This window comes from Hyperolius riggenbachi, chromosome 4 (genome assembly GCF_040937935.1).
Source record: "Hyperolius riggenbachi isolate aHypRig1 chromosome 4, aHypRig1.pri, whole genome shotgun sequence".
Taxonomy (NCBI): Eukaryota; Metazoa; Chordata; class Amphibia; order Anura; family Hyperoliidae; genus Hyperolius; species Hyperolius riggenbachi.
The window spans coordinates 26,095,727-26,118,226 of NC_090649.1; the positions used below are offsets into that span (position 1 = coordinate 26,095,727).

General features: G+C 45.3%; 1 protein-coding gene across 1 annotated transcript; it reads right to left on the reverse strand.

Annotated features, from left to right (window-relative positions):
* Window positions 1–12,938: 12,938 nt before the first annotated feature.
* On the reverse strand, window positions 12,939–20,035 carry LOC137570316 (probable ATP-dependent RNA helicase DDX46). The gene is made up of 5 exons (XM_068278955.1): window positions 19,764–20,035; window positions 19,014–19,203; window positions 18,642–18,863; window positions 18,385–18,471; window positions 12,939–13,872 (listed from the first exon to the last, which is right to left on the reverse strand). Exons 1-5 carry the CDS (start codon window positions 19,887–19,889, stop codon window positions 13,637–13,639), a joined length of 861 nt encoding a protein of 286 aa, XP_068135056.1. The 5' UTR covers window positions 19,890–20,035; the 3' UTR covers window positions 12,939–13,636.
* Window positions 20,036–22,500: the final 2,465 nt, after the last annotated feature.

Here is a 22,500-nt window from a genome sequence, read left to right on the forward strand (position 1 = left end):
ACAGAATTGTGGGAAGAGTGTGGCTGGAACAGCAGCAACAGCAGGCCCACCCCTTCCTCCTTCCAGCCTTCGGCCTGTCCCTATTCAGCCTGCACCTTCCCAATCCTCTCCGATTATCTCTGCATGCCAGGCTGGAATAGTGCACCAATCCACCTCATTAGGTTTTCAGCGCCAGCCTTCGGTTCCTGAAATGTTGCAGAGGAAGCGTATGCTCCCTGCAAATGACAAATTTGTTGTAAAAAATAATGGGCTCCTGGCAAAAATGTTGGCCCAACAGCTGCTACCCTACAATTTTGTGGACAGTGCCCCCTTCCGCAAACTTATGAGCAGTGTGGCGCCACAATGGAGGATCCCCAGCCGACATTATTTTGCCAGGAAAGCGATACCTGCCCTACACCAGCAAATGGTGGCGTGTGTAGCCCGGTCAATGGACCATGCGGTGGGTGGAAAGGTCCATTTTACTACAGATGCCTGGAGCAGCAGGCATGGGCAGGGGAAGTATATAACTTATACAGCCCATTGGGTCACTCTACATCGTGCTGGGGATGGTGGAAGATCTTGTCCAGTATCTCAACAGCTTGTGGTGCCACCTCGTGGGGTCAAGGGGAGGCCCGCTCCACTCCCCTCTGCCACCTGTTCTGTGGCAGGCCAGGTAGTTGATGAGCCTCCCATCAAGCAGTTTCGCTCGTATACTGGCATGCAGCACCATCGATGCCAAGCAATGCTGAAGCTGGTATCGATGGAAGAGAAGAGGCAAACAGGATCTGAAATCCTTAGTGCCTTTGAAGATCAGATCCGCCAGTGGTTGGCCCCACGGAAACTTCTTACAGGAATTGTCGTCTCTGACAATGGGTCTAATATGCTGTCTGCTATGCGTCTAGGTGGCTACACCCATCTTCCCTGTTTGGCCCACGTCTTCAATCTTATAGTTAGTAAGTTCTTAGGAACATATGAAGGGTTAAAGGACGCTGTTTCAACAGCACGAAAGGTGTCAGCTCACATCCGGCGCTCAGCAACCGCCTCCGCTTCTTTGAAGTTGTTGCAGCGCCGTCATAATCTTCCGCAGCACAGACTCATAAGTGATTGCCCAACGCGGTGGAACTCCACCCTCTACATGTTGCAGAGGTTGTGGGAGCAGCGAATGGCAGTCAGAATCTATCTTTCTGAGACAGCTTCCTCAAATTTGTCACTGGACTACATTACTGGGGACCAGTGGGAGCAAATTGGTCAGGTTTGCCAAGTTTTGCAGCCTTTCGAGCAAGCCACAAAGTTGGTCAGCATGGAGAACTGTAGCATCTCACAAGTACTCCCCCTTATCTTCATGCTTGACAAAATGTTGTTTAACTTGCTTGGACGTGGAGATCAGAGTGCACAGGCAAATTTGGGAGTGTCTGATCATGCTGATGCCCAGGAAGAGGACGTAGGAGAGGCAGAGGTTGAGGAGGAGGAGGAGGAAGAGGCAATTGTACGGGGGTGGGAAGAGATTGATGAGCTGCTGGAGCAGGATGGTGACAGCTGTGATAACAGGCCGGAAGAGGAGATTTCTGGCAGGCACCTCTTTCCTATGGCTGCTCACATGATCCAGTGCTTCAAGAGTGACCCCCGGATAAAGAAATTGAAAGTGAGGCTGGACATGTGGGTGGCCACCATTTTAGATCCCCGCTGTAAAGGGAAATTAAGGCAGTTCCTTCCCCCATCCCAGGCAGACAACATGATGCGAAAGATCCATGAAGCCCTTGCTCGCTGGGTTGAAGATGCTTTTCCCGCACCTTCACCCCGGGCCACAGTTTTCACTCCTCTGCAAAGTACTCAGCAAACTTGTGGTGGTCCCAGCAGTACCAAAAAACCACAAAATTTGCTGAGTATGTTTTATGACTTTTATCAGCCAGAGTCTTCCAATGCTCCATGCAGCAGCACCAGCAGCAATAGTAGTCACCGCCAGCGGCTGGACCGTATGGTGAGTGACTATTTAGGGTCGGCTAGTGCTCCTGATAACATAGAGAGTAATGACCCCATGGAGTACTGGACCAAAAAAATTGACACCTGGCCAGAACTTGCTCAGTATGCGCTGGAGGTACTTGCATGCCCCGCCTCAAGTGTTCTATCTGAGAGAGTGTTTAGTGCGGCAGGTGGCGTGGTCACTGACTACCGGACACGTCTGTCTGCAGAAAATGTGGACAGACTCACATTCATCAAAATGAACGAATCCTGGATTAATGATGATTTTAATGCCCCTCTTATTGATCCTTAAGGAGACCAAATAAAATAAAATTGTTGAAGAAAATGAAAATTATCCCTTACAAACTTGGCGAATATTGTATCTGATTTTTTCCCCCGTGAATTTTACATCAAAAACCTGCAGTCTCAAACCTAATATGATACTTACTACTACTGCTGTGACAAGTCTACTGCCGGACGTTATATCCTTCAACACAGGTCCCTAAGGGGCAAGGGCCTGTGTACTCTGCTGCCGTTACCTGCTGTCTCAAGACTCATAAACCTAATTATACTTACTACTACTACTACTGCTGTGTCAATTCAACTGCCGGACGTTATATCCTTCAACACAGGTCCCTAAGGGGCAAGGGCCTGTCTACTCTGCTGCCGTTACCTGCTGTCTCAAGACTCTAAAACCTAATGATACTTACTACTGCTGTGACAAGTCCATTTCCTGGACTTTATATCCTTCAACACAGGTCCCTAAGGGGCAAGGGCCTGTCTACTCTGCTGCCGTTACCTGCTGTCTCAAGACTCTAAGACCTAATGATACTTACTACTGCTGTGACAAGTCCATTTCATGGACGTTATATCCTTCAAACCATGTCTCTAAAGGGCAAGGGCCTGTCTACTCTCTGCTGCCGTTACCTGCTGTCTCAAGACTCTAAAACCTAATGATACTTACTACTGCTGTGACAAGTCCATTTCCTGGACGTTATATCCTTCAAACCATGTCCCTAAGGGGCAAGGGCCTGTCTACTCTGCTGCCGTTACCTGCTGTCTCAAGACTCATAAACCTAATGATACTTACTACTGCTGTGACAAGTCCATTTCCTGGACGTTATATCCTTCAAACCATGTCTCTAAAGGGCAAGTGCCTGTCTACTCTGCTGCCGTTACCTGCTGTTTCAAGACTCTAAGACCTAATGATACTTACTACTGCTGTGACAAGTCCATTTCCTGGACTTTATATCCTTCAACACAGGTCTCTAAAGGGCAAGTGCCTGTCTACTCTGCTGCCGTTACCTGCTGTTTCAAGACTCTAAGACCTAATGATACTTACTACTGCTGTGACAAGTCCATTTCCTGGACTTTATATCCTTCAACACAGGTCCCTAAGGGGCAAGGGCCTGTCTACTCTGCTGCCGTTACCTGCTGTTTCAAGACTCTAAGACCTAATGATACTTACTACTGCTGTGACAAGTCCATTTCCTGGACGTTATATCCTTCAAACCATGTCCCTAAGGGGCAAGGGCCTGTCTACTCTGCTGCCGTTACCTGCTGTCTCAAGACTCTAAAACCTAATGATACTTACTACTGCAGTGACAAGTCCATTTCCTGGACGTTATATCCTTCAAACCATGTCCCTAAGGGGCAAGGGCCTGTCTACTCTGCTGCCGTTACCTGCTGTCTCAAGACTCTAAAACCTAATGATACTTACTACTGCTGTGACAAGTCCATTTCCTGGACGTTATATCCTTCAAACCATGTCCCTAAGGGGCAAGGGCCTGTCTACTCTGCTGCCGTTACCTGCTGTTTCAAGACTCTAAGACCTAATGATACTTACTACTGCTGTGACAAGTCCATTTCCTGGACGTTATATCCTTCAAACCATGTCCCTAAGGGGCAAGGGCCTGTCTACTCTGCTGCCGTTACCTGCTGTCTCAAGACTCTAAAACCTAATGATACTTACTACTGCTGTGACAAGTCCATTTCCTGGACGTTATATCCTTCAAACCATGTCCCTAAGGGGCAAGGGCCTGTCTACTCTGCTGCCGTTACCTGCTGTCTCAAGACTCATAAACCTAATGATACTTACTACTGCTGTGACAAGTCCATTTCCTGGACTTTATATCCTTCAACACAGGTCCCTAAGGGGCAAGGGCCTGTCTACTCTGCTGCCGTTACCTGCTGTCTCAAGACTCTAAGACCTAATGATACTTACTACTGCTGTGACAAGTCCATTTCCTGGACGTTATATCCTTCAAACCATGTCTCTAAAGGGCAAGTGCCTGTCTACTCTGCTGCCGTTACTTGCTGTTTCAAGACTCTAAGACCTATTGATACTTACTACTGCTGTGACAAGTCCATTTCCTGGACGTTATATCCTTCAAACCATGTCCCTAAGGGGCAAGGGCCTGTCTACTCTGCTGCCGTTACCTGCTGTCTCAAGACTCATAAACCTAATGATACTTACTACTGCTGTGACAAGTCCATTTCCTGGACTTTATATCCTTCTACACAGGTCCCTAAGGGGCAAGGGCCTGTCTACTCTGCTGCCGTTACCTGCTGTCTCAAGACTCTAAGACCTAATGATACTTACTACTGCTGTGACAAGTCCATTTCCTGGACGTTATATCCTTCAAACCATGTCCCTAAGGGGCAAGGGCCTGTCTACTCTGCTGCCGTTACCTGCTGTCTCAAGACTCTAAGACCTAATGATACTTACTACTGCTGTGACAAGTCCATTTCCTGGACGTTATATCCTTCAAACCATGTCCCTAAGGGGCAAGGGCCTGTCTACTCTGCTGCCGTTACCTGCTGTCTCAAGACTCTAAGACCTAATGATACTTACTACTGCTGTGACAAGTCCATTTCATGGACGTTATATCCTTCAAACCATGTCTCTAAAGGGCAAGGGCCTGTCTACTCTCTGCTGCCGTTACCTGCTGTCTCAAGACTCTAAGACCTAATGATACTTACTACTGCTGTGACAAGTCCATTTCCTGGACGTTATATCCTTCAAACCATGTCCCTAAGGGGCAAGGGCCTGTCTACTCTGCTGCCGTTAGCTGCTGTCTCAAGACTCATAAACCTAATGATACTTACTACTGCTGTGACAAGTCCATTTCCTGGACGTTATATCCTTCAAACCATGTCCCTAAGGGGCAAGGGCCTGTCTACTCTGCTGCCGTTACCTGCTGTCTCAAGACTCATAAACCTAATGATACTTACTACTGCTGTGACAAGTCCATTTCCTGGACGTTATATCCTTCAAACCATGTCTCTAAAGGGCAAGTGCCTGTCTACTCTGCTGCCGTTACCTGCTGTCTCAAGACTCTAAGACCTAATGATACTTACTACTGCTGTGACAAGTCCATTTCCTGGACGTTATATCCTTCAAACCATGTCCCTAAGGGGCAAGGGCCTGTCTACTCTGCTGCCGTTACCTGCTGTCTCAAGACTCTAAGACCTAATGATACTTACTACTGCTGTGACAAGTCCATTTCCTGGACGTTATATCCTTCAAACCATGTCCCTAAGGGGCAAGGGCCTGTCTACTCTGCTGCCGTTACCTGCTGTCTCAAGACTCTAAGACCTAATGATACTTACTACTGCTGTGACAAGTCCATTTCCTGGACGTTATATCCTTCAAACCATGTCTCTAAAGGGCAAGTGCCTGTCTACTCTGCTGCCGTTACCTGCTGTCTCAAGACTCTAAAACCTAATGATACTTACTACTGCTGTGACAAGTCCATTTCCTGGACTTTATATCCTTCTACACAGGTCCCTAAGGGGCAAGGGCCTGTCTACTCTGCTGCCGTTACCTGCTGTCTCAAGACTCATAAACCTAATGATACTTACTACTGCTGTGACAAGTCCATTTCCTGGACGTTATATCCTTCAAACCATGTCTCTAAAGGGCAAGTGCCTGTCTACTCTGCTGCCGTTACCTGCTGTCTCAAGACTCTAAAACCTAATGATACTTACTACTGCTGTGACAAGTCCATTTCCTGGACTTTATATCCTTCTACACAGGTCCCTAAGGGGCAAGGGCCTGTCTACTCTGCTGCCGTTACCTGCTGTCTCAAGACTCTAAAACCTAATGATACTTACTACTGCTGTGACAAGTCCATTTCCTGGACTTTATATCCTTCAACACAGGTCCCTAAGGGGCAAGGGCCTGTCTACTCTGCTGCCGTTACCTGCTGTTTCAAGACTCTAAGACCTAATGATACTTACTACTGCTGTGACAAGTCCATTTCCTGGACGTTATATCCTTCAAACCATGTCCCTAAGGGGCAAGGGCCTGTCTACTCTGCTGCCGTTAGCTGCTGTCTCAAGACTCATAAACCTAATGATACTTACTACTGCTGTGACAAGTCCATTTCCTGGACGTTATATCCTTCAAACCATGTCCCTAAGGGGCAAGGGCCTGTCTACTCTGCTGCCGTTACCTGCTGTCTCAAGACTCATAAACCTAATGATACTTACTACTGCTGTGACAAGTCCATTTCCTGGACGTTATATCCTTCAAACCATGTCTCTAAAGGGCAAGTGCCTGTCTACTCTGCTGCCGTTACCTGCTGTCTCAAGACTCTAAAACCTAATGATACTTACTACTGCTGTGACAAGTCCATTTCCTGGACTTTATATCCTTCTACACAGGTCCCTAAGGGGCAAGGGCCTGTCTACTCTGCTGCCGTTACCTGCTGTCTCAAGACTCTAAAACCTAATGATACTTACTACTGCTGTGACAAGTCCATTTCCTGGACTTTATATCCTTCAACACAGGTCCCTAAGGGGCAAGGGCCTGTCTACTCTGCTGCCGTTACCTGCTGTTTCAAGACTCTAAGACCTAATGATACTTACTACTGCTGTGACAAGTCCATTTCCTGGACGTTATATCCTTCAAACCATGTCCCTAAGGGGCAAGGGCCTGTCTACTCTGCTGCCGTTAGCTGCTGTCTCAAGACTCTAAAACCTAATGATACTTACTACTGCTGTGACAAGTCCATTTCCTGGACGTTATATCCTTCAAACCATGTCCCTAAGGGGCAAGGGCCTGTCTACTCTGCTGCCGTTACCTGCTGTCTCAAGACTCTAAGACCTAATGATACTTACTACTGCTGTGACAAGTCCATTTCCTGGACGTTATATCCTTCAAACCATGTCTCTAAAGGGCAAGTGCCTGTCTACTCTGCTGCCGTTACCTGCTGTTTCAAGACTCTAAGACCTAATGATACTTACTACTGCTGTGACAAGTCCATTTCCTGGACGTTATATCCTTCAAACCATGTCCCTAAGGGGCAAGGGCCTGTCTACTCTGCTGCCGTTACCTGCTGTCTCAAGACTCATAAACCTAATGATACTTACTACTGCTGTGACAAGTCCATTTCCTGGACGTTATATCCTTCAAACCATGTCCCTAAGGGGCAAGGGCCTGTCTACTCTGCTGCCGTTACCTGCTGTCTCAAGACTCATAAACCTAATGATACTTACTACTGCTGTGACAAGTCCATTTCCTGGACGTTATATCCTTCAAACCATGTCTCTAAAGGGCAAGTGCCTGTCTACTCTGCTGCCGTTACCTGCTGTCTCAAGACTCTAAGACCTAATGATACTTACTACTGCTGTGACAAGTCCATTTCCTGGACTTTATATCCTTCAACACAGGTCCCTAAGGGGCAAGGGCCTGTCTACTCTGCTGCCGTTACCTGCTGTTTCAAGACTCTAAGACCTAATGATACTTACTACTGCTGTGACAAGTCCATTTCCTGGACGTTATATCCTTCAAACCATGTCCCTAAGGGGCAAGGGCCTGTCTACTCTGCTGCCGTTAGCTGCTGTCTCAAGACTCTAAGACCTAATGATACTTACTACTGCTGTGACAAGTCCATTTCCTGGACGTTATATCCTTCAAACCATGTCCCTAAGGGGCAAGGGCCTGTCTACTCTGCTGCCGTTACCTGCTGTCTCAAGACTCTAAGACCTAATGATACTTACTACTGCTGTGACAAGTCCATTTCATGGACGTTATATCCTTCAAACCATGTCTCTAAAGGGCAAGGGCCTGTCTACTCTCTGCTGCCGTTACCTGCTGTCTCAAGACTCTAAGACCTAATGATACTTACTACTGCTGTGACAAGTCCATTTCCTGGACGTTATATCCTTCAAACCATGTCCCTAAGGGGCAAGGGCCTGTCTACTCTGCTGCCGTTAGCTGCTGTCTCAAGACTCTAAAACCTAATGATACTTACTACTGCTGTGACAAGTCCATTTCCTGGACGTTATATCCTTCAAACCATGTCCCTAAGGGGCAAGGGCCTGTCTACTCTGCTGCCGTTACCTGCTGTCTCAAGACTCTAAGACCTAATGATACTTACTACTGCTGTGACAAGTCCATTTCCTGGACTTTATATCCTTCAACACAGGTCCCTAAGGGGCAAGGGCCTGTCTACTCTGCTGCCGTTACCTGCTGTTTCAAGACTCTAAGACCTAATGATACTTACTACTGCTGTGACAAGTCCATTTCCTGGACGTTATATCCTTCAAACCATGTCCCTAAGGGGCAAGGGCCTGTCTACTCTGCTGCCGTTAGCTGCTGTCTCAAGACTCTAAGACCTAATGATACTTACTACTGCTGTGACAAGTCCATTTCCTGGACGTTATATCCTTCAAACCATGTCCCTAAGGGGCAAGGGCCTGTCTACTCTGCTGCCGTTACCTGCTGTCTCAAGACTCTAAGACCTAATGATACTTACTACTGCTGTGACAAGTCCATTTCATGGACGTTATATCCTTCAAACCATGTCTCTAAAGGGCAAGGGCCTGTCTACTCTCTGCTGCCGTTACCTGCTGTCTCAAGACTCTAAGACCTAATGATACTTACTACTGCTGTGACAAGTCCATTTCCTGGACGTTATATCCTTCAAACCATGTCCCTAAGGGGCAAGGGCCTGTCTACTCTGCTGCCGTTAGCTGCTGTCTCAAGACTCATAAACCTAATGATACTTACTACTGCTGTGACAAGTCCATTTCCTGGACGTTATATCCTTCAAACCATGTCCCTAAGGGGCAAGGGCCTGTCTACTCTGCTGCCAATTACCTGTTGTGTCAAATATTATGATACTTACTTTACTTCTGCTGCTGCGACCCGTCAACTACCGGACATGATATCCTTCAACCAAGGTCTTGAGTGTGTGAGGACCTGTGTCTACTCTGCTGCCAATTACCTGTTGTGTCTAACCTTGTGATACTTACTTTGCTTCTGATGCTGCGACCAGTCAACTACCGGACATGATATCCCTCAACCAAGGTCTCTAGTGTGCGAGGACCTGTGTGTACTCTGCTGCCAATTACCTTTTGTGTCAAACCTTATGAGACGTACTTCTGCTGCTGAGCCTGTGACAATTCAACTACCGGACGTTGTGGTGCCTACAACAGACAAAAAAGTAATGCCAGGCAGGCAAGAGCCTAATGGTTGTCATCACCAGCCAGTTAGATATGCATTGTGCAATACATACAATACAACAAAGACCAGGTTTTTTTAAAAACTTTTATTGCAATTTGCAATAAGTTTTGTCAATTTTTTTTAAAAAAGGTACAAAACAAGAAACACAGGAAAACATAAAACTTTCCTTTCTTACAACAGAAAGAGTTTGCGAGAATTGTAGTTGGACGAGACAGGAAACTTCTGATGTCTACTACTCCATCAACATAACAGTGCATTGTCTATCAACTGGGAGGGGTGACCAGGACACAGGACAGTTGGCACTGTGTAACATAGTCCCTGGGCCAGATTTCTCAAAGCATTACCGACAGTTTATTCTTCTAAAACTGTTCTAGCCAGTTGAAGAATAGTTCTGCATGATAGTAAGAAAATTCGCAAAGCCTATGTAATAGCGACAGTTTAGCGTGGATTTCTAGAGCTACACTACAGTTAAAAAGACTCTGAAGAGAAAAAAAAATATATGATATAATGAATTTGTAGTGTACTATGAATAATTACTAGAAGATTTGCAGAAAAGAAAATATTCCCTTTTTTTAGGTATATAGTTGTATTTATAACATTGGATCATTATACACTATATTCAGATTACACATCACTCAGCATTCAGAATTCTTCTTTCCGAGCAGTCTGTGAACTACTGACCTCGCCTCTGGCAGAGAAATATTAAATAGTTCAATAACATTTCAGATAATAAAAGTCATAAAACAGCCCATTCCACGACTCTGAAAGCCGTAGAGATTAATGGCTTCTTTGCATAGAGATAACAACTGGAGTTTATTAACACTTCTTGTACTGGAAACAATTAGACTGATGTATCTGATCTTAACGTTTTATTTCTTAGCTGTACTACACATACAAATCATAATAGCATAATTTTTTTTCGCTTCAGTGTCTCTATTTGAAGGGGCAGTTTATTGATAATTACTATTTACATTAAATCACATATCTGTTATTTTATATGGAGAGCTTATCTTTCTCCATCGACCTTGGCGTCAATTCACCAGAGGTTAACAACCTAAATATCTCTTGGGAGGTAATTAACCTCCTGTGATATCTCCAAGTAGCAATTATCCAGAAGTATAGGGGAAATTATCGATCGAGAGAAATGCAAGAGATAAATGTGAGATAAGTATGAGATAAATAAGTGATAGTTAGTAGTTAGTTTTTCCTCAAATCACATTTCACCAGGGAAGAAACGGTGTGTGGTCATTCGTAATTTTTACATCTCTTAACCCCCTGAATTAACCTGGAGATATCGTGGTTTTCACACAGCAGCTGCTGCTGTGGAAGATGGAGCCTTTTGAGCTTACTCTGTTAGGCCTGATGCACACCAAAAACCGCTAGTATATTCGCAAAAAGCTAGCAGATTTTGAAACGCTTTTTCTTGTTTTTCTGTAGCGTTTCAGCTAGCATTTTGCAGTTCTGTGAAGCGTTTTTGGTGTAGTAGATTTTCTGTATTGTTACAGTAAAGCTGTTACTGAACAGCTACTGTAACAAAAACCGCCTGACAAACCGCTGTGAAGTGCAGGTTTTCAGAGCGGTTTGCGTTTTTCCTATACTTAACATTGAGTCAGAAACGCCTCCGCAATCCTAAATCTGCAGCAGCCCGGGAGTATGCGTTTATGCAAAACGCCTCCCACGCGTATCCGCAGCCGCAAGCGGATCGCAAAAAATGCAGCCGAACCGCTCTGGTGTGCACTAGGCCTTAGAGCTTGCTTCTATTATGAGGATACGAAGGCGCAGGAGGAGGGTCTGTTTAATCGCCCCTCGTATTTTTCGTGTGAGAACAGTTCGTGATAATTTTACTGAGACAGAGGTGGTTAAGACGTTCAGAATCACTCGTGAATGATACGATTGATGATGTGATCCGGCAGTATAAGGCGGGAATACTCTGGTCATGTAGTGGTTAAACTCTGCCTCCTACCCACAATGCTTCACTTTCATGCTTACAGAGCGGAGAAGTAACCCATGTAAATCATTAATACCGATTATTACCTAAATCTCTGCTTTCTCACACTTTCCTCATGCATATCTCTCCATTATCCCCTGCTATCGAACACTTTTCTCTCTGTCCTCTCACACTGGTGAATTGACTCCAGAGTGTTAAAATACCTCATGAGATAATCTACCTACCTTTTTTCTCTTAGTAAATCCTCTCTGGTGAATTGACGCCCTTGTGTTAAAAAAAAGTAGATGCTATCACTTAGTTTTGCTTTGGCCGATGGCTCATTAGCATAGTATGCGACGACAGGCTTCAGCCTGCTTATAGGCTAGCAGACACTCCAGCTGATTTATAAGGCTGTCTCATACACCACAGAGAGCTGGGCTGTGTCATGCGCCGGACGGACTTCTCTGATAGCAGACACTCAAGCTGATAACGCTAACTCACTCACTACAGAGAGCTGCGGTTCTCTGTAACTAGATAAGTAAATAAACAAACATGCTTTTTCATAAGTACATAATTAGCCGACTGCTTTATCTATTCAATTAACTGGTTACAGAGAACTCAGAACAGCAGCTGTCTGTAGTGTGTGAGTCAGCGTTATAATAAATCAGCTGGAGTGTCTGCTATAAGCAGGCTGAAGCCCGTCGTCGTACAGTATGCTAATGAGCCAGCTCAGCTCGCTGCCAAAGCAAAAATAAGTGATAGCAACTATTTTTTTTAACACAAGGTCTATGGAGAAAGATATGCTCTCCATATGAAGTAACTGATATGTGATTCATTTAAATAATAAAAATCAATAAACTGAACATTTAAGAAATGTGCAAATCCATTCCTTTAATGTTGCCGAAAAGTGCTCATTAGCAGTTCTACAGATAGTGTAGGCTAGATGTGATTTGTGAAGGGCTCCTCCCCTCTCAGTCAGAGTTTGCTGACAGCAGGTGTGTTGGTAGCCTTAGCCACAGCAATTTTCCACACACATTGCACTGCCTGAGAGACCTTCCTATCGCCTTCTATTCCTTACAGTTTAAGAAGGAATCTTCATTATCTAGTGATTTTTTTCGGCTGTCTGAGACAGTTCTGCAAGGATTTTTAAAAATAAAACTAATATTTTGTTTAAAACGCTCTTGATAAATCTGGCCCCCTGTCACCTCAACAAAAGGTTGGCTGCCAACATCAAATCAACCATTTGCCTGCTCTTTTAAAACAGGGTGGGTAAGAGATTAGAGTGCACCTGTCTGTAATGTAATCTCAGTACAAATACAGCTGCTCTGTGAGGGCCTCAGAGGTTGTCTTAAGAGAATATTTGGATCAACACTAACAGCACTGTGAAGTAAAAAGAACACACAAGACAGGTCAGGGATCAAGTTATAGAAAAACGTAAAGCTGGTTTAGGCTACAAAAACATTTCCAAAGCCTTGAACATCCCACAGAGCACTGTTCAAGCAATCATTCAGAAATGGAAGGAGTATGGCACAACTGTAAACATACTAAGACAAGGCCGTCCACCTAAACTCACAGGCCAAACAAGGAGAGCGCTGATCAGAAATGCAGTCAAGAGGCCCATGGTGACTCTGGACGAGCTGCAGAGATCTACAGCTCAGGTGGGAGACTGTCCATAGGACAACTATTAGTCATGCACTGCACAAAGTTGGCCTTTATGGTATAGTGGCAAGAAGAAAGCCATTGTTAACAGAAAAGCATAAGAAGTCCAGTTTGCAGTTTGACACAAGCCATGTTGGGGGACACGGTAAACATGTGGAACAAGGTGCTCTGGTCAGAGGAGACCAAAATGGAACTTTTGGTCCAAAATGCAAAACGCTATGTGTGGCAGAAAACTAACAGTGCACATCACTCTGACCACACCATCCCCACTGTCAAATATGGTGGTGGCAGCATCATGCTCTGGGGGTGCTTCTCTTCAGCAGGGACAGAGAAGCTGGTCAGAGTTGATGGGAAGATGGATGGTGCCAAATACAGGGCAAACTTGGAAGAAAACCTCTTGGACTCTGCAAAAGACTTGAGACTGGGGCGGAGGTTCACCTTTCAGCAGGACAATGACCCTAAACATAAAGGCAGGGCAACAATGGAATGGTTTCAAACAAAACATAACTATGTATTAGAAAGGCCCATCCAAAGTCCAGATCTAAATCCAATGTAGAATCAGTGGCAAGATCTGAAAAAAGCTGTTCACACACGCTGTCCATCTAATCTGACTCCGGAGGACTCCAGGAGGACCCGCCTTACATCCTCCTTTTCCCGGCAACCTGGGCAAAATACTCATGGAGCCGTTCTCCCTCCTCCCTGCAGGCCAGAATCCTCTGCCGTTGGTCCTCAATCTGTGCCTCCAGCTGTTGTTGCAGTTGCTCTATCTGCTGCTGAAAAGCAGCTTGTAGCTGCTGGAGGCGCGCTTCATATTCCACCCGCTGCTGCTGTACTTGTTGCTCAAGGGCAGCAACACGGGCGGTTACTTCAGAAGCTGTAAAAAACAAGATGTACAAAATTACAAAATTACACTATACATGGACATTGTACAATAACGTTTAATAAAAGTCAAACCAGTACAGTGTGGTACCGTATTAGCCATAAAAACAAGGAGTTTTGAAACAGGATGATAGCATTTATTGGCTGTTTTTGAGAAAAATAACATGAGATTTTTCTAATTATAAAAAGGCTTCCTTGTACTTTTCCCTGACCAACACTGAAAACACGGCTTACAAACATTGACATTCACTGTATTAATGGGTGGCTTAAAGTCAGAAATGAGATTTAAAAAAGAGACAAAGTACATACATTGGATCATATCTGTACAACATGGTTAAAACCAGGACTCTTGTTTACAACTTCTCTTGCTGGTACAATGGCTTTTCAATATTACAATATTCTTTTTATTTTATTTTTAATTTTTAAATTCAATTTTTCTGTTATATGCTTGCGTTTGATGGTGTTTACTGTTTACTGTCACTATGCATTATTTTTTACTTGCATTTGCTGGTTTGAAATGCCAGAATGCTCTTTAGTTTAAAATTAATGTGGCATATGACTACTAGCCCAGTTAGTATTTCAACTTGGAATTTCCAATAGTTACCCATCATCATCACCAGAGTGTACTTTACGTTACATGAAGGGAACTGTTTAACTTATCAATTTAGCCCAGAGGCCAGGAAAAGTGTTCTGAGTAACAGTTAAGACATGTAAAAATACATTAATGTTTGCCGAAAAATTATTCAACTCTGTATGTCAGTGTACATAAAGTGTGGTTTTCATTTTTAGTCAGGAACCAGTCCGCCGAAGGCATTTTAAAATCCGAAAGCTCACTGTTTACTCATGTCTAAGTTTGACAATGAATGGTATCATCCAGATTCAAAAACAAAACTCCTGGTTTTACCTAAAGTAAAGAAAGAGTAATGAAATATGACTGCCAAAAGTAGTGCCTTGCAATCCACCCCAAAAAATCAAACATGTATTAGAACTTGTTGTGGCTACAATGGATGTGAAATACCTTTATACTACCATTCCACACATGCATAGTACTGCAGCTTGTCAACATTTCTTCAAGTGATATGTTGCCCCATTATGTACATTTATTTATGGCCAAATTTGAATGAAGCTTCCTTTGAAGTTGTGAAATTAAAGCATGTCCTTACATTATATTTACAGATGATACACTAGTTTTACTATGGACATAATCACTGGCCGGAAGAAGTGTTCTAATTTGGAGGCAGGGTGATGTAGTGGTGGTTGGTGTGTTAGTGCTCTTGCTTTTCAACGATTCCAATCCCTTCAACATCGGGATGTAGTTCTTAAAGGGGGGACAGGCAAAAATGGCGCACAGCGCCAATAGTGTCAGAATGGCGCTGCATTACAACGATATTTAACGTTTTATATGTTCAATTTTTTTAGCAGGGATCGTGCTGGAGAGGCAGCGGGCTGGCAGCGGGGTCGGGCTGGAGAGGCAGCGGGCAGTAGGGGGTCGGGCTGGAGAGGCAGCGGGCTGGCAGCGGTGTCAGGGTGGAGAGGCAGCGGGCTGGCAGCGGGGGTCGGGCTGAAGAGGCAGCGGGGTGGAGGGAGGATTACGCAGCATGTGTATATTGTGTATACATTACCTTGTCCCGGCCGGCGATCGTTCCTTCACTTCATAGCTTGCACGAGTTCTGCATCCAGCCAATCACCATGCGGAAACTGAAGCCGCATGGTGATTGGCTGGATGCAGAACTCGTGCAAGCTATGAAGTGAAGGAGCGATCGCCGGCCGGGACAAGGTAATGTATACACAATATACACATGCTGCGTATTCCTCCCTCCACCCCGCTGCCTCTTCAGCCCGACCCCCGCTGCCAGCCCGCTGCCTCTCCACCCTGACACCGCTGCCAGCCCACTGCCCGCTGCCTCTCCAGCCCGACCCCCGCTGCCAGCCCGACCCCCTCTGCTAGTTCCCTGCATTTTCCAATGGCGCACCATTCTGCTGTTTTATAAAACGCTATTTACCGTTTTAATGTATTTACATTAAAACGGTAAATAGCGTTTTATAATCGGCAGAACGGTGCGCCATTATTTCCTCCGTGCCATTTTTTACTGTATGCCTTAAAGGACCACGAGCGCAAAAAACAGTAGGCATTGAAAATCTGACATAACCGACAGATTTTGGGACAATCCATCTCCTCATAGGGTATTTCAAGGGTTTGCTTTGTTTTCAACTGCATTTCCTGAACAATAACATCTGATTAACTGAAAAATTAGCAAGAAACCAGCCGGCCACACTAATCACTTGAACAGTCCACTGTATTATGTCAGTGACATTTTACAAATGTTCAGGAAATGCTGTTGCAAACAAAGAAATCCCTGAGAATCCCCCTTAAAAACATGGACTGGCCCAAAACCTGTCATCTGTCCCATTTTAACTGCCAACTTTGTTCAAGATAGTGGTCCTTTAAGTTTTTACTTCTGTCAGAAGCTATGCTCCTGGGAGCAAAGAGACCATCTTCCCAATACACAACTATCCAGGCTCTCTTGCTGGCATGGGAACACTTTATCAAATTCCCGCCTAAGTCGTCCCTGACTCATAGTCCTACCATCTCTTTAAATGCCCTTAAAATCCTCAGCCCCCATTTGAACCTATCCGCATGGGATAAAGTTAAAATCACCTCACTAAACCAACTGTCACAAGGCTCTCAGCTTAAAACATTTGAGGAATTACATAAAGAATTCCAATTACCATTCAACCAACTCTTTACCTACCATAGGATATATAGCCTGATCAAAAATAACACAATTAATATACCCCAGCTCAATAGTCATATCCTAATCCTAACAGCCATTAACAATAAAGGCCCCCCCCCCCACACACACATTTTGGCCGGATGTATCTCCACTTGGTATACGTCGATACTAGAAGTGAGTGATGCCTCACTGAAAAGATATGCTTTAGCCTGGTCCAATGACCTACAATCTAACATAACTGACCAGCATGTGCTCAGTCAGGACCACTTCTAAAAGCCTAAAACTCTCAAAGAACAACTCCCACTGTGAACTTTCACGTAAAGTTATTTTCAGGTGGTATCTGACCCCCAGAAGAATGGCCTCGTTCTCAGAGGATAACTCCCCCAACTGCTGGCATTGTAAGAACTCAGTGGGGACTCTACTCCACATGCTATGGGAGTGCCCTAATATTGCTCAGTTTTGGGACCATGTGGAACTCTTAGGGCTGGTTCAGATGGACGTTTGGAGGCGTTGCGTTCGTTGGCGTCGCGTTCAGCAGCGTTCGTGTGCGTTTGGATGCGGTCGCGTTTTTTCTTCCCCTAGGGGGACATTAGCCGTCGCGGTTAACCTCCCCTGGAAGCTACATGTAGCTTCCAGGGGCTCCTTGAACGCCAGGGAAAATCGGGACCCAAACGCCGCGTTTGTGTAAACGTGCTTGAAAGCTTGGTACAAACGCTCCCATTCACTTGAATGGGAGCGTTTAGCACCAAGCCCTGAACGCTGGCTGTAAACGCTCTGCAAACGTCCGTCTGAACCAGCCCTTAATTAATAGCTTTTTCCTTCCCTACTTACGTACGTCTATCAGCTAAATTAGCTTTACTCTTAGTAGGGCTAGAGGAGATCCCACTAAATTTGCAGCCCCAGGTTATGCATATCATTCTGTCGGCACTCTCCCAGATAACTAGCAATTGGAAATCGGCCGACTACCTATCTATTACCCAACTAATCTCCCTAGTAAACAGCAACCTGAATATGGAATATAAAATTAGACTAAGATCCTCAGTGGACCATAAGATCTTCACCCTTCCTAGTACCTGGTTGGAATACACTAACTAGAATCTCACTTCCAATATAGCTCCTGGTATACTATACACTATAAGTTAAGTAGGTAGTGTTACTTATGGTAGACTAGTCAGACCTCGTCCGTCCTTCCCACAGGTGTTGTACTTTATACTCACTACAGCGACGAGCATTATGTAGACACTCTAGCACTGAAACAGGATCCCTGTAACCCTGTATCAAGGGCTAACCTTCGGGCCACTGAATTGATACAGTACATTGATGTCCGAGCCCTGGGGGTTACCTATTATGGGTCAAGTTAAAACTCCCAGGCTGGACTAAGCGCATAGGAGTGCTTCATGTATTACCTCCCTCTGTTCTTCATGGGAATAAGACAGACCAGGGGTGTTATTCATAGAATAGTTTGCAAGTGTATTTGAATGTATGATGAATATTATGCAGTCAGCTGTTTTCATTACTATGGAACTCTGTATTTGAAATGTAATAAAAAATTATGATGAAGAAAATTATTTTTACTTCGGTCTGTATTGTTTTCCTCCTAGCACTCATTCTTCCGCCCACATCCAAAACATCTACAACTAGTATACTTGGCTTCCCCCTGAATAGACCCTAGAGTACAATACGATACATACACTACACAATGGCTCCAAATCAATAAGCTGCATCAAACACTTATTAATGTATTTTGTTCTACAACAATAAATTTCACTTACACTCAGCTGTTTCAATGGCACCACTTTCTGGCCTGCCGGAGGAAAGTTGCCGTGGCCGGCGTCTGCGCAATCGCACAGAGATAGAGGCTAAGATAAAAAGAAGACATGGTATCATTCACCTTTTTTTTTTTTTTTTTGGGACTGTAAAAAAAAAAAAAAATTATATTCTGTACAAAAAAAACATTATGTACTAATCTCCTAAGAGACGTAGCACTGTCATCTGATTAATGTTGCAACTTTGTTAAAAAAATACTTACATGCCACAGATCGGCTCCGGGAGCGCCTTCGCCCACGCTGCCGGCAGCGCCTTCGCCCACGCTGCCGGCTGCTACGGGGCCTTTGGCTGGTGCTGGGTCCAGCCTCATCATCAGCAGGGGGGGAGGCAGCAGCAGGATCCTCCTGAGTGGGGTCCACAATATTGCGGGAAGAGGGAGGAGCAGAGGCGGAACGGGCCCGCCTGCGTGCCTGAGACCGATCCACTAAAAAAGAATGTGAGATTGTTTTTAAAATTGTGAGTTACATACCCAATAGGAGAGACAATTTGTTAGACATGAAAATCGTAAGGATTTCCAAGGTTGAAAACACGTACACATCACGCTACATATATGAAAAACACATTATTTACTTACATTCCCGAAGCTGGTCTTTAATTCTCCTCACCGCACATGGTGTCTTCGACTTGAAGTCGCTCCACATGGTCTGGATCTTCTTGACCGACCATGTGCGGTGGTATCGGGTCTCAAGGTCCCGCTGTAGCTGGTCCAGAATAGCCCTCTTCTCCTCCCTCTTCCTCTTATCGTAGGCCCCTCGTAACATTGTCTGAAAAAAAAAAAAAAACAACAAAATTAATGATCCGCTAAAAGTAACCTTTACAATACCTACATCGCTTGCTATTGTACTAACATATGATAAGACTGATGAAAAGTCAATTTAATGTTCAATTGACTTATCATCAGCAGTCTTATCAACTCCTTGAACAATAGAAGTAGATTTTCAGTAAGTTAATCGAAATCAAAGTTATGAGAGCCTAAAGGCCAGTACAAACGCTACACGGGAGGCAACGACGGGTCTGTAGTCACCTCCCGCTGGTCAGATTTTCCGTGGACAGTCCGACGTGTCTACAGGCTGTCGGCTGACTGATAAGGCTCTTTCTGAGGTTCTGAGCAATCCGCCCGGCGGCCTTTACAGACCGCTGTTGAGTGTTGACTTGAGTGTGTGTATGGGGCGTACAGTTGTGTAGTCTGAACATTAAGCCCTTCAATTGCAAAGCTTCATGGTACTATTAAAATAGCTACAGATGCAGCATGCATTACACAGTCAAGCAAAATAAATTGAAAGTCATGGATTAATACAGTGAAGAAAAAAATAAATAAACTTACTTTAATAATCAAATTCTTTTCCCGCTTCCGCAGGCGTGCAGCGGAGGCAGCAGAGGCTGACGTCCTGCTCCTCCCACCATCACCATCACCACCACCACTCCCACCGGCTTCAGCAGCATCTGCCATGTTCGTACAACTCTATGAATAATAACATTGCAAAATATCAAATATATTTTTTCACATACGAGAAATTATTTATGATCAAAACATGTATAATTGCAATGAGTTTGCTGTTTTGAGGCAAACACAGCGACATAGCGTTCTATACTCTGTACAATGACTATTGTGTAAATGGCTATCTAGTTACAAATCATCTGATTAATAGTAATACGGAAGTGGATATCTAATACTTTCATATACTTCTGAAGTGCTAGAAATTCCTGATGTACTTGCTAGGGAGCAGTAATGAATAAGAAAATTACCATTTTGGCGGAAGACAGCGCTGCTTCCGCCTCTGGGAACACGGAGAGAGCGTTGGTGTCATCTGGAGCTGGCAGCGTGCGGCGTTCTGGATTGTCCACGCTGCATAGGAGGAGCGAGGACAATCTAGGGCACATCTGCTACCAATCAGACTGCACTTTGTGGCCACATCTGCGACCAATCAGACTGCACTTTCTGGGCACAGCTGTGACCAATCAGACTGCACTTTGTGGACACAGCTGCGAACAATCAGACTGCACTTTGTGGACACATCTGCGACCAATCAGACTGCACTTTGTGGCACATCTGCAACCAATCAAACTGCACTTTGTGGACACATCTGTGACCAATCAGACTGCACTTTCTGGGCACAGCTGTGACCAATCAGACTGCACTTTGTGGACACAGCTGCGAACAATCAGACTGCACTTAGTGGGCAAAGCTGCGAACAATAAGACTGCACTTTGTGGCCAGATCTGCGACCAATCAGAATGCACTTTGTGGACACATCTGCGACCAATCAGAATGCACTTTGTGGACACCTCTGCAACCAATCAGACTGCACTTTCTGGGCACAGCTGCGACCAATCAGACTGCACTTTCTGGGCACAGCTGCGACCAATCAGACTGCACTTTGTGCACACATCTGCGACCAATCAGACTGCACTTTCTGGGCACATCTGCAACCAATCAAACTGCACTTTGTGGACACATCTGCGACCAATCAGACTGCACTTTCTGGGCACATCTGCGACCAATCAGACTGCACTTTCTGGGCACAGCTGCGACCAATCTGACTGCACTTTGTGGACACTTCTGCGAACAATAAGACTGCAATTTGTGGCCACATCTGCGACCAATCAGACTGCACTTAGTGGGCACAGCTGCGACCAATCAGACTGCACTTAGTGGGCAAAGCTGCAACCAATCAGACTGCACTTTGTGGACACATCTGCGACCAATCAGACTGCACTTTGTGGCACATCTGCAACCAATCAAACTGCACTTTGTGGACACATCTGCGACCAATCAGACTGCACTTTCTGGGCACAGCTGTGACCAATCAGACTGCACTTTGTGGACACAGCTGCGAACAATCAGACTGCACTTAGTGGGCAAAGCTGCGAACAATAAGACTGCACTTTGTGGCCAGATCTGCGACCAATCAGAATGCACTTTGTGGACACATCTGCGACCAATCAGAATGCACTTTGTGGACACCTCTGCAACCAATCAGACTGCACTTTCTGGGCACAGCTGCGACCAATCAGACTGCACTTTCTGGGCACAGCTGCGACCAATCAGACTGCACTTTGTGCACACATCTGCGACCAATCAGACTGCACTTTCTGGGCACATCTGCAACCAATCAAACTGCACTTTGTGGACACATCTGCGACCAATCAGACTGCACTTTCTGGGCACATCTGCGACCAATCAGACTGCACTTTCTGGGCACAGCTGCGACCAATCTGACTGCACTTTGTGGACACTTCTGCGAACAATAAGACTGCAATTTGTGGCCACATCTGCGACCAATCAGACTGCACTTAGTGGGCACAGCTGCGACCAATCAGACTGCACTTAGTGGGCAAAGCTGCAACCAATCAGACTGCACTTTGTGGACACATCTGCGACCAATCAGACTGCACTTTGTGGCACATCTGCAACCAATCAAACTGCACTTTGTGGACACATCTGCGACCAATCAGACTGCACTTTCTGGGCACAGCTGTGACCAATCAGACTGCACTTTGTGGACACAGCTGCGAACAATCAGACTGCACTTAGTGGGCAAAGCTGCGAACAATAAGACTGCACTTTGTGGCCAGATCTGCGACCAATCAGAATGCACTTTGTGGACACATCTGCGACCAATCAGAATGCACTTTGTGGACACCTCTGCAACCAATCAGACTGCACTTTCTGGGCACAGCTGCGACCAATCAGACTGCACTTTCTGGGCACAGCTGCGACCAATCAGACTGCACTTTGTGCACACATCTGCGACCAATCAGACTGCACTTTCTGGGCACATCTGCAACCAATCAAACTGCACTTTGTGGACACATCTGCGACCAATCAGACTGCACTTTCTGGGCACATCTGCGACCAATCAGACTGCACTTTCTGGGCACAGCTGCGACCAATCTGACTGCACTTTGTGGACACTTCTGCGAACAATAAGACTGCAATTTGTGGCCACATCTGCGACCAATCAGACTGCACTTAGTGGGCACAGCTGCGACCAATCAGACTGCACTTAGTGGGCAAAGCTGCAACCAATCAGACTGCACTTTGTGGACACATCTGCGAC